At 43.7% G+C, this 12,956-nt stretch overlaps 1 protein-coding gene across 1 annotated transcript in view; it reads left to right on the forward strand.

Annotated features, from left to right (window-relative positions):
• Positions 1-2,082: 2,082 nt before the first annotated feature.
• The window catches only part of LOC115415955 (visual pigment-like receptor peropsin), a 28,330-nt gene continuing 17,456 nt past the window's right edge, over positions 2,083-12,956 (forward strand). Inside the window, exons 1-6 of the mRNA XM_030129637.1 lie at positions 2,083-2,272; positions 6,722-6,912; positions 8,926-9,025; positions 9,624-9,777; positions 10,525-10,693; positions 10,813-10,991. Of these exons, the coding sequence (XP_029985497.1) occupies positions 2,161-2,272; positions 6,722-6,912; positions 8,926-9,025; positions 9,624-9,777; positions 10,525-10,693; positions 10,813-10,991 (905 nt within the window). The 5' untranslated portion in view covers positions 2,083-2,160. The remainder of the gene's footprint in view (positions 2,273-6,721; positions 6,913-8,925; positions 9,026-9,623; positions 9,778-10,524; positions 10,694-10,812; positions 10,992-12,956) is intronic.

Below are 12,956 nucleotides of genomic sequence, written 5' to 3' on the forward strand. Positions count from 1 at the left end.
CCTTGTTCAAACAGAGCGTTAAAGTAACTGAGAGGGGGACCCTCCAACAGGCTAGCCACGTAGGCAATTTTAACAGAATCTTTAGCAAAACGAACAGGTTGCGAATCAAAAATTAACTGAAGTTGTGTAAAAAAGTCTCGACAGGTGTTGGGATTACCAGAGTACTTGGATGGTGCCGGAATGTTCGGCTCAGCCGAGTCTCGAACTGGCGGGGTGGTAGCCCGACTCTCGCCTGACACAGCTGCAGCCGCAGCTTGGGTACTAGTGAGCAGAGCCACCTGGGTAGTAAGCTGGTTCATCTTGTCGAGGAGAGTATGGAGAGCTTGGTCATGTCCCCCTAGCCTGTGCCCCTGGGACTGAATAGCCTCCTTGACCTGTGTGAGTTCTGCTGGATTCATATTTTGGCCAGTTTGTACTGTAATAATGTTAGCACAAACCCAGAATCCAAATGCAGAACTCCAACAACAAAAGTTAGTTCCAAAAGGTTTATTGTTCACACACAGGTGAAAAAATATAATGAATGACAGAATCTTGAGGATAATGGTGGGGGATTTTCTCCTCAGATTAGTCCTCCGGATCGAGGGCATCAGCCCGTCTCCCCGAGCGGTGTTAGGATTCTTTTCCCCGACTGGGGAAAAGCAGAGGGAGGTCAGGGACGGAAACAGGTCATACACAGGCAGGCTAACAATCGAGCAACAGGACATAAGGACTAGGCAAACTCACGTACCGGTAGTCAGGGCGAGAAGGTCAAAACCAGATCAGATGAGGCAGACAAAACCGACAGGGAACAGGCAGAAGACGAGAAACCGAGGGATCCAAAAACAGGTCAAAGAACAGGCAAGCAAACGAACAAACGAGGTCAAGAACGCTGGTCTGAACTACTGGAGTTACAAACTGGCGACTGACATAAGGAAGAGACAGGGTTTAAATACACAAAAGGGAGGGAAGACAACTAGACACAGGTGGAGCAAATCAGGGCGGAGACAGGTAATCAGGACAGAGGTCAGGATGAGCGGGGAACAGGAAGTAAAGACGACAGACAAGACACATGAGGGAAAACTTAACAAAATAAAACAGGAAGTGACACACAAAACATAAAAGACAGACAAAACCAGACTATTGTCTGGCAACAGGTATGACAATTAGTTATACTAGAATGTAAAGTTCAAATGTGTTGGAACACATTCATCTCTCAGACCAGTTGGTTCAGAATCAGTTTGATCCCAGATCAGTGGACTGGATGTTGTTCACTTCTCCTCCATTCCCATGTCTGTGTTTTCTCATTCCATCTCTGCTCAGTGCATTTGTCTGTAGACGCTCAGCGTCCATGCACTTCAATGGGACTGAGTGGAACTGGTTTAAAACCACTACAAACAGGACCAGCACTGGACACATGACACCTGTTGTCCCGCCCCCAGATGCTCGGCGTCTCCGGGGCCAACGGAGCTGTGGGCGGAGCTCAGCCGGGCCAGACGCCAAGCTTCCGTGTGCCGATCGGAGGACGGGTCCAAAGGCTGAATGTGGTTTGATTGACAGCTGTTTTCAGATGTGCTCCTTCACTGACACAGTTCAGTTTAATATGTCACACATTCTGCTGGGAAATCACAGAAACCAAATGAACTGTTCATTTACTGACCTGAAAGAAAACACAACCACTGGACTAACTGGTTTATATTCAACAGAATTTCAGTGTTTTCTTGGTTACTGTGTTTGATAAGGTCACTGATCATTTTCTTGAAAAGGAAAAGAGGACGAATTTATGTTGAAATAACTGGACCTTTTTTTTTTTATGCAAGTTGACAATGAACTTCAACTGTGTGAAAGACGAACAGACGACCCTGCTCCATGTGTCAAACTCCAGATTGTGTCTGTATTTGAGTAAACTGTGTTTGTGAACCCAGCTTCAGTTTTGTTCTGCCTAAACTTCAGTAAATCCACGTGTGTGTTAATCTGGTGTAAACCACACCTGCAGTGGTATGTACTAATCCCCTTCAGCCCACACTCAGGGGTAGGGGTAGGGGTTATGGTTAGGGCTGGGCTTCTCCTCAACAATCCTCAGATTTGACTCTGAAACACCATTTCCATGTTTGTCTTCACTCTGTTGTCTGTTGGACTTGAATTGAAGTATCAGATTACTTTAAATCCTGGGGACCACTGAATATGGGGATGGACTCTGAGGTCAACACTTCCACTGCTGTGGCAGAATATGGAGGAAAAAGCGCTTTTACACAACTGGAGCACAACATAGTGGCTGGATATCTGATTACTGCAGGTAACAAACAGAATGAGTTCTGCCAAGATCTGAAGGGTACAAATAAGAAAAGGTTCTGATAGTAAAATAAGGAAAGGTTCTGATGGTAAAATAAGGAAAGGTTCTGATGGTAAAATAAGAAAAGGTTCTGATGGTAAAATAAGGAAAGGTTCTGATGGTAAAATAAGAAAAGATTCTGATGGTAAAATAAGGAAAGGTTCTGATGGTAAAATAAGAAAAGGTTCTGATGGTAAAATAAGGAAAGGTTCTGATGGTAAAATAAGAAAAGATTCTGATGGTAAAATAAGGAAAGGTTCTGATAGTAAAATAAGAAAAGGTTCTGATGGTAAAATAAGAAAAGGTTCTGATAGTAAAATAAGAAAAGGTTCTGATGGTAAAATAAGGAAAGGTTCTGATGGTAAAATAAGAAAAGGTTCTGATGGTAAAATAAGGAAAGGTTCTGATGGTAAAATAAGAAAAGGTTCTGATGGTAAAATAAGGAATGGTCCTGATGGTAAAATAAGAAAGGTTCTGATGGTAAAATAAGGAAAGATTCTGATGGTAAAATAAGAAAGGTTCTGATGGTAAAATAAGGAAAGGTTCTGATGGTAAAATAAGAAAAGGTTCTGATGGTAAAATAAGGAAAGGTTCTGATGGTAAAATAAGGAAAGGTTCTGATGGTAAAATAAAAGGTTCTGATGGTAAAATAAGGAAAGGTTCTGATGGTAAAATAAGAAAAGGTTCTGATGGTAAAATAAGGAAGGGTTCTGATGGTAAAATAAGAAAAGGTTCTGATGGTAAAATAAGGAAAGGTTCTGATAGTAAAATAAGAAAAGGTTCTGATGGTAAAATAAGAAAAGGTTCTGATAGTAAAATAAGAAAAGATTCTGATGGTAAAATAAGGAAAGGTTCTGATGGTAAAATAAGGAAAGGTTCTGATAGTAAAATAAGGAAAGGTTCTGATGGTAAAATAAGGAAAGGTTCTGATGGTAAAATAAGGAAAGGTTCTGATGGTAAAATAAGAAAAGGTTCTGACGGTAAAAACAAATTAAAGAAGAGCAGAACACCCAAATGGACTAACACTGGATTCAATGTAGACAGTATGAGATCTGATATAATATATGATATATAATATATAATGTAATTTACGATATATGATGATATATGAGATGTTATAGAATATATGATATATGAAATGATATGAGATGATATATAAGATGAGATGATAAAGGAGATGAGATTGTTTTTTCCATGCATCTTGTGATGCTGTTTCTTGGACACATCATCAGTGATAGTACCTGGGCTCACAGGGGGGTTCAGGTCTTTCAACTTCAGACCCCCTCACCCAGGAGACCTGACCAGGGGTGATCAGTTCCCAACCTGTGGCCCACTCCTTGTCCCTCCTGGTCCACAGGGTTAGGGTTAGGGCTAGGGCTATGGTGAGGCTCTTTCCTTGTCCCTCCTGGTCCACAGGGTTAGGGTTAGGGCCACGGTGAGGCTCTCTCCTTGTCCCTCCTGGTCCACAGGGTTAGGGCTAGGGCCACGGTGAGGCTCACTCCTTGTCCCTCCTGGTCCACAGGGTTAGGGTTAGGGCCACGGTGAGGCTCTCTCCTTGTCCCTCCTGGTCCACAGGGTTAGGGTTAGGGCCACGGTGAGGCTCTCTCCTTGTCCCTCCTGGTCCACAGGGTTAGGGTTAGGGCCACGGTGAGGCTCTCTCCTGGTCCCTCCTGGTCCACAGGGTTAGGGTTAGGGCCATGGTGAGGCTCTCTCCTGGTCCCTCCTGGTCCACATGGTCCATGGTGAGGCTCTCTCTTCAGCCTCAGAAGCTCTTCTCATGGTTCTTCTTCTCCTGTGATGCCCAGGAGGCTGGAGGCTTTGCACAGCCCCTTCCCCTGGACTTCAGTGGGGAAGCACCGTGCACTCCACCCCCACCTGCGCCACTCCACCAGCTTCGCCTATTTTCCCTCTTCCTCTCCCCGGCTTCCTCCATCCTCTCCTCCCAGGGCACCGTTAGCTCCAACAGGATGATCTGCTTGGATGACTCTGAGAAGAGGACCATGTCTAGTCTAAGACTGGTTTCTGAGATGTTTTCAGGGAACCTTAGTGCCTTTCCCAGGTCCACCCTTAGCTGCCGGTCCTTTGCTGTTCCCAGGAGGCCTGTTAGGGCTTCCGGTCCGGAAGGTGGATGTTCTCCCACCCCCATGAAGGGGATTTCACACCTTGATGGTCGCAAGTGCTTGTTGTGGTCAGTTGCGCTGTTGATGGACTCAGCAACCGCCTTCAGCACCTGGTCATAGGGATAGGGTTAGGGCCATCTAGGACAGCTGCTGAGGATGTTCTCCACATCTCCTCTACCTTGGCACAAGGGACATGCTGGGGTTTCAACCTTGCCAAAACAGAAGAGGCTCGATGGGCTGGGCAGGACATCCTAGACCAAATAAGGAATTTGATGTGGTAGGGTTCCGCCCTCCACAATTCAGGCCATGTGATTTTCCTGTTCATGGCATCTTCTCATCTAGAACATCTGGACCATGCACCCTGTTGTCTGGATTGCACGTTGCTCCTCAACCCCAGGCCCTCACTTCGGGTTGGACCAAATTAGTTATCCTTGTCCTTAAATTTGTTGTAGTGGGTCGTTGGAATGGCTCCCAGTCCTGAACAGCCACAGATCACATGAGCTGTCTGTGACGGAGCTGTGGTTCTGCTGGGTCCACTGCCTCCTGGTCCACTGCCTCCTGGTCCAGTACCTCCTGGTCCTCTGGATCCTGGTCCAGTGCCTCCTGGTCCACTGCCTCCTGGTCCACTAGCTCCTGGTCCAGGGCCTCCTGGTCCACTGTCTCCTGGTCCTCTGCATCCTGGTCCACTGCCTCCTGGTCCACTGCCTCCTGGTCCACTGTCTCCTGGTCCTCTGCATCCTGGTCCACTGCCTCCTGGTCCACTAGCTCCTGGTCCACTAGCTCCTGGTCTAGGGCCTCCTGGTCCACTGCCTCCTGGTCCACAGCCTCCTGGTCCACTGTCTTCTGGTCCTCTGCATCCTGGTCCACTGCCTCCTGGTCCACTAGCTCCTGGTCCAGTGCCTCCTGGTCCACTGCCTCCTGGTCCACTGCCTACTGGTCCACAGCCTCCTGGTCCACAGCCTCCTGGTCCACTGTCTCCTGGTCCTCTGCATCCTGGTCCACTGCCTCCTGGTCCACTAGCTCCTGGTCCAGTGCCTCCTGGTCCACTGCCTCCTGGTCCACTAGCTCCTGGTCCAGGGCCTCCTGGTCCCTCCACTTTCTGCCAGTCCTCACCTCAATGCCAACTTCAGATCCTTTGGGATCCCTGAACTCCCAGGGTGAGGGTTAGGGTCAGTTTGTTCCAGCTGCCATAGAGGGCCATGCTGCTGAGACTGAGGGTTAGGCCCAAGCAATGTCACAAATAGCTTTAATAGATGAGAGATGAGATGAGATGGGATGAGATGATCTTGTTGAATAAAATCTGAACTCTTCTTTTCAGGTGTCATCATCTTAAACTGTAATAATCTAAACTCTTCTTTAATAATCTAAACTCTTCTTTTCTAAACTCTTCTTTAATCATCTAAACTCATCTTTTCTAAACTCTTCTTTAATAATCTAAACTCTTCTTTTCTAAACTCTTCTTTAATAATCTAAACTCTTCTTTTCTAAACTCTTCTTTAATAATCTAAACTCTTCTTTAATAATCTAAACTCTTCTTTTCTAAACTTCTTTAATAATCTAAACTCTTCTTTTCTAAACTCTTCTTTTCTAAACTCTTCTTTAATAATCTAAACTCTTCTTTTCTAAACTTGTTCTTTAATAGTCTAAACTCTTCTTTTCTAAACTCTTCTTTAATAATCTAAACTCTTCTTTTCTAAACTCTTCTTTAATAATCTAAACTCTTCTTTTCTAAACTCTTCTTTAATTATCTATAAACTCTTCTTTAATAATCTAAACTCTTCTTTTCTAAACTCTTCTTTAAAAATCTAAACTCTTCTTTTCTAAACTCTTCTTTAATAATCTAAACTCTTCTTTAATAATCTAAACTCTTCTTTTCTAAACTCTTCTTTAATAATCTAAACTCTTCTTTTCTAAACTCTTCTTTAATAATCTAAACTCTTCTTTAATAATCTAAACTCTTCTTTTCTAAACTCTTCTTTAATAATCTAAACTCTTCTTTAATAAACTAAACTCTTCTTTTCTAAACTCTTCTTTAATAATCTAAACTCTTCTTTAATAATCTAAACTCTTCTTTTCTAAACTCTTCTTTAATAATCTAAACTCTTCTTTTCTAAACTCTTCTTTAATAATCTAAACTCTTCTTTTCTAAACTCTTCTTTAATAATCTAAACTCTTCTTTAATAATCTAAACTCGTCTTTAATAATCTAAACTCTTCTTTTCTAAACTCTTCTTTAATAATCTAAACTCTTCTTTTCTAAACTCTTCTTTAGTAATCTAAACTCTTCTTTTCAGGTGTCATCAGTCTCAGCAGTAACATTGTCGTCCTGCTGATGTTTGTGAAGTTTAAGGAACTTCGAACCGCCACCAACTCCATCATCATTAACCTGGCATTCACCGACATCGGAGTGGCAGGGATTGGATATCCGATGTCTGCAGCATCCGACATCCACGGAAGCTGGAAGTTTGGATACACAGGATGTCAGGTAGGACTAACCCAGGATGGACTAACTAACCCTAACCCTAACTGCTGGGTTAGGGTTAGGGTTAGGGTTAGTTACTGCTGACTCAGGGAAATCTTCTGCTTTATTGCTTTTGGAATTGTCTGCAGCCTTTGACACAGTGGGCCACAGAATCCTTCTGACCCTAACCCTAACCCTAACCACACCTGTGGGCATTAAGGGTACTGCACTTCATCTGATCTGTCTAACACAAGTCCAAACATTCAGTCATTCACTTTCTGAATCCGCTTTATCCTCACTAGGATCACGAGTTAGGGTTCAGGTTGGGGCCTATCCCAGGGTTAGGGTTAGGGTTAGGGTTGGGGCCTATCCCAGGGTTAGGGTTAGGGTTAGGGCCTATCCCAGGGTTAGGGTTAAGGTTGGGGCCTATCCCAGGGTTAGGGTTAAGGTTGGGGCCTATCCCAGGGTTAGGGTTAGGGTTAGGGTTGGGGCCTATCCCAGGTTTAGGGTTAAGGTTGGGGTCTATCCCAGGGTTAGGGTTAGGGTTAGGGTTAGAGCCTATCCCAGCTACATAGGGGTGGAGGCGGGTTCACCCTGGACAAGTCGCTGAACTTCTTACAGATGTTTTTTCCATAAATCTTGTCCAGTCCGTCTCCTCTGTGTCACTGATCTGCGGTGTTCCCCAGGGTTCTGTTTTAGTGCCTCTTCTTTTTGCTTCCACTGGGCTCTGTTTTTAAAAACTACATGTTGCTTTTCATTTCTTTGCAGATGATGTTCAGGTGTACCTGCCAGTAACGGCCAACGACAGCCTCTGCACAATAAAAACCACTGCAGGACTGTCTCAGGTGTGCAGTTATGGACGCGCACCAACGTCCTGAATTTAAATACAGATAAAACACAGATGGTGGTCGTTGGACAAACGAACCCCCGACATGGATGGACAGTGGGATCGGTCCTTTGTCCTCCCACTGCTGTTCTGGCAGTGATTGTGGATCCTTTCAGTTTGATAAAGTCCAGTCCAGTTAGGGTTTGTTTAGCTTGGGTTAGGGTTATTTTAGCCCGGGTTAGGGTTTGTTTAGCTTGGGTTAGGGTTAGTTTAGCTCGGGTTAGGGTTTGTTTAGCTTGGGTTAGGGTTATTTTAGCTCGGGTTAGGGTTTGTTTAGCTTGGGTTAGGGTTATTTTAGCTCGGGTTAGGGTTTGTTTAGCTTGGGTTAGGGTTTGTTTAGCTTGGGTTAGGGTTATTTTAGCTCGGGTTAAGGTTTGTTTAGCTTGGGTTAGGGTTAGTTTAGCTTGGTTTGTGTTGGTGACCATACCCCCACATGTGTTTTTAGTCCTGTACTTGGATGGGTTAAGGTTAGGGTTAAGGTTTAGGCTCTGTTTCCTTCCAGTATCCTACTAAACCTCAGCTCACCCTCAAACAACCAGTTGCAGAAGGAAAGTGTCACATGATCACCAAACAAACACTTTACAGACTAAAGCTGTGAGCTCGCTGACGCACATTCACATTCAGTCGTGTGGATTCTTGGGCAGATTATCTTCTCTTTCCTCCATTCGCTGTTATTTTAGTGATTCTACTAATCCACCACACACAGATTTACCACAACACTTTGGATTTCACCTGTTTACAGTGTCCCAGAGTTCCTACAGAACTGGAAGGATTTATTGAACCGATCAGAGGATTCAGGGAGAGTTTTTCAAATCAACCAGTTTATTTCAGCAGTAAACCACAGCAAACCAGTAAAAACACAATCCCGGTTTATTTCAGCAGTAAACCACACAAACCAGTGGAAACACAATCCCGGTTTATTTCAGCAGTAAACCACACAAACCAGTGAAAACACAATCCCAGTGTATTTCAGCAGTAAACCACACAAACCGGTGAAAACACAATCCCAGTTTCATCAAAGAGTAAAACTCTTGGAATGATCTCAAACTCCCTTTGCAGCATTGGAGGGTCCACTGACAGGAACTCCAAACTCTTGGTGGGATTGAATTTTGTTTCATTAAATTAAAATAAATAGATTTTTTTCTTCTCAGATCTACGCAGCTCTGAACATCTTCTTCGGCATGGCCAGTATTGGTCTGCTGACCGTGGTGGCCATCGACCGCTACCTGACCATCTGCAGACCAGATATAGGTATGGACCTAACCCTAACCCAGATATAGGTGCGGACCTAACCCTAACCCTAATCCAGATATAGGTATGGACCTAACCCTAACCCCAGATATAGGTATGGACCTAACCCTAACCCAGATATAGGTATGGACCTAACCCTAACCCAGATATAGGTATGGACCTAACCCTAACCCTGACCCCAGATATAGGTATGGACCTAACCCTTACCCTAACCCAGATATAGGTATGGACCTAACCCTAACTCTAACCCAGATATAGGTATGGACCTAACCCTAACCCAGATATAGGTATGGACCTAACCCTAACCCTGCACATGCCCATACTGACCACACAGTTTTAACCCTAACCCTACTGAAGGTTTAACCCTATAGAGCCTTTTTCAGCCTACATCACATAAGTCTAAAACTTTTAGATCATCCTCCATGGGCCGACTAGTCAGCCACCCCGAAAACAAACGACGAAACAAACTACAAACTCTCTCCACTGTCTGACCTAAAAACAAACTACAAACACCCTCCACTAAAGGGTCAGGGTCAGGGTTAGGGTTACGGTTAGGGTCCTGTTTCTTTACTGTTTCCTTTCTGTTGTTTTTCTCCAGGTCAGAAGATGACAGTTCGTTCTTATAACCTCCTCATCGCGGCGGCGTGGCTGAACGCTGTGTTCTGGTCGTCAATGCCGGTGGTGGGCTGGGCTGGATACGCCCCCGACCCCACAGGAGCAACATGTACCATCAACTGGAGACACAACGACGCGTGAGTTCCACCCTGACCCTAACCTTAACCCTAACCCTAACCCAACCTGAGTGATGGTGCCTTCAGGTTCTTCAGTGCAGTGATGGTGCATTCAGGTTCTTCAGTGCAGTGATGGTGCATTCAGGTTCTTCAGGGCAGTGATGGTGCATTCAGGTTCTTCAGTGCAGTGATGGTGCATTCAGGTTCTTCAGTGCAGTGATGGTGTGTTCTGGTTCTTCACAGTGATGGTGAATTCAGGTTCTTCAGTGCAGTGATGGTGCGTTCAAGTTCTTTACAGTGATGGTGCCTTCAGGTTCTTCAGTGCAGTGATGGTGCGTTCAGGTTCTTCCACAGGATAGGGTTAGGTCTAACTCTCACTCTTTCTTCCTCAGGTCTTTTGTCTCCTAGGGTTAGGGTTTGTTCTAACTCTAAAATAAATGAAGGTCCGCACAACCAGTGAGCTCACTGGTTGTGCGGACCTTCATTTATTTTTCACGTTCTACTTTTAGGGATCCTGCACACCTCTAATTTTGGATGTGTGTGTCGTTTACCTTTGTTCTAACTCTAACCCTGTTCTTTCCTCCTCAGGTCTTTGGTCTCCTAGGGTTAGGGTTTGTTCTAACTCTAACCCTGTTCTTTCCTCCTCAGGTCTTTGGTCTCCTAGGGTTAGGGTTTGTTCTAACTCTAACCCTGTTCTTTCCTCCTCAGGTCTTTGGTCTCCTAAGGTTAGGGTTTGTTCTAACTCTAACCCTGTTCTTTCCTCCTCAGATCTTTCATCTCCTACACTATGACAGTCATTGCTGTGAACTTCGTGCTTCCTCTGTCCATCATGTTCTACTGCTACTATCATGTGTCTGTGACTGTGAAGAGAACCAGAGCCTCCAACTGCCTGGACAGTGTCAACGTGGACTGGTCTGACCAGATGGACGTCACCAAAGTAAGAACAGCCCTAACCCGAACCCTAACCCTAATGTGCTCACTTTGATAGTGTCTGTAGTTTGTCTGTAGTTTGTCTGTAGTTTGTGTCTCAGTTTCCTTCTCCTGTGTCTGTTGCAGATGTCAGTAGTTATGATCCTCATGTTCCTGGTTGCCTGGTCTCCTTACTCCCTGGTGTGCCTCTGGGCCTCCTTCGGGGACCCTGGGTCCATTCCTGCCTCCATGGCCATCATCGCTCCGCTCTTCGCTAAGTCCTCCACCTTCTACAACCCCTGCATCTATGTGGTCGCCAACAGGAAGTAAGAGTCCGCCTGCTGTTGAGGACCTGTGGACATGGACCAGGATCTGGTCCTGTGTTGGACAGGTTTCAGGTCCAGGTTCTGGAAGTGGTCTGTGGTGGACTGTGGTGGTCTGTGGGCTAAGACCACAGGTGGTCTGTGGTGGTCTTTGGGATCAGACCACAGGTGGTCTCTGGTGGTCTTTGGGATCAGACCACAGGTGGTCTGTGGTGGTCTTTGGGATCAGACCACAGGTGGTCTCTGGTGGTCTTTGGGATCAGACCACAGGTGGTCTGTGGTGGTCTTTGGGATCAGACCTGCTTCTGTCCCACTTCCAGGTGTAGGAGGAAAAGCCTAAGGCCTAGTGGCTCCACCTTCACAGTGAACACCCATAATGCATTTCAACACCCCCTGCTGTTTTCATATAGTTCACAAGACCACACGTCCCGGGTTTCCCATCTGGACCTGATGGATGCAGGAAATGTGACCCCCATGGGTCAGGGGTTCTGGTGTCACAGAGTGACCAATCCAAACTGTTCTGGTCACAACAAAAGAGACAACGGTCATATATTTGAATTGAATGTGTGTTTTTAGTCGTATATTTAAACTGAACTGAAGGCGTGTTTTTAGTCGTATATTTAAACTGAACTTAAAGGAGTTTTTAGTTGAATACTTAAACTGAACTGAAGGCAGTTTTTAGTCGTATATTTAAACTGAACTGAAGGCGTGTTTTTAGTTGTATATTTAAACTGAACTGAAGGTTTGTTTTTAGTCGTATATTTAAACTGAACTGAAGGCGTGTTTTTAGTCGTATATTTAAACTGAACTGAAGGCAGTTTTTAGTCGTATATTTAACTTGAACTGAAGGCGTGTTTTTAGTCGTATATTTAAACTGAACAGAAGGTGTGTTTTTAGTCGTATATTTAAACTGAACTTAAGGTAGTTTTTAATTGTATATTTAAACTGAACTGAAGGTTTGTTTTTAGTCGTATATTTAAACTGAACTGAAGGTGTGTTTTTGGTCGTATATTTAAACTGACGGTGTGTTTTTAGTCGTATATTTAAACTGAACTGAAGGTGTGTTTTTAGTCGTATATTTAAACTGAACTGTAGGCTTGTTTTTAGTCGTATATTTAAACTGACCTAAAGGCGTGTTTTTAGTCGTATATTTAAACTGAACTGAAGGTGTGTATTTAGTCATATATTTAAACTGAAGGTATCTTTTTAGTCGTATATTTAAACTGAACTGAAGGTGTGTTTTCAGTCGTATATTTAAACTGAACTGAAGGCAGGTTTTAGTCGTATATTTAAACTGAACTGAAGGCAGTTTTTAGTCGTATATTTAAACTGAACTGAAAGCGTGTTTTTAGTTGTATATTTAAACTGAACTGAAGGCAGTTTTTAGTTGTATATTTAAACTGAACTGAAGGTGTGTTTTTAGTCGTATATTTAAACTGAACTGAAGGCGTGTTTTTAGTCGTATATTTAAACTGAACTGAAGGGGTGTTTTTAGTCGTATATTTAAACTGACGGTGTCTTTTTAGTCGTATATTTAAACTGAACTGAAGGCCTGTTTTTAGTTGTATATTTAAACTGAACTGAAGGCGTGTTTTTGGTCGTATATTTAAACTGAACTGAAGGCGTGTTTTTAGTCATATATTTAAACTGAACTGAAGGCAGTTTTTAGTCGTATATTTAAACTGAACTGAAGGCGTGTTTTTAGTCGTATATTTAAACTGAACTGAAGGTGTGTTTTTAGACGTATATTTAAACTGAACTGAAGGCGTGTTTTTAGTCGTATATTTAAACTGAACTGAAGGTGTGTTTTCAGTCGTATATTTAAACTGAACTGAAGGCAGGTTTTAGTCGTATATTTAAACTGAACTGAAGGCAGTTTTTAGTCGTATATTTAAACTGAACTGAAAGCGTGTTTTTAGTTGTATATTTAAACTGAACTGAAGGCAGTTTTTAGTCGTATATTTAAAC

The sequence above is a fragment of the Sphaeramia orbicularis genome, unplaced genomic scaffold (genome assembly GCF_902148855.1).
Source record: "Sphaeramia orbicularis unplaced genomic scaffold, fSphaOr1.1, whole genome shotgun sequence".
NCBI lineage: Eukaryota > Metazoa > Chordata > Actinopteri > Kurtiformes > Apogonidae > Sphaeramia > Sphaeramia orbicularis.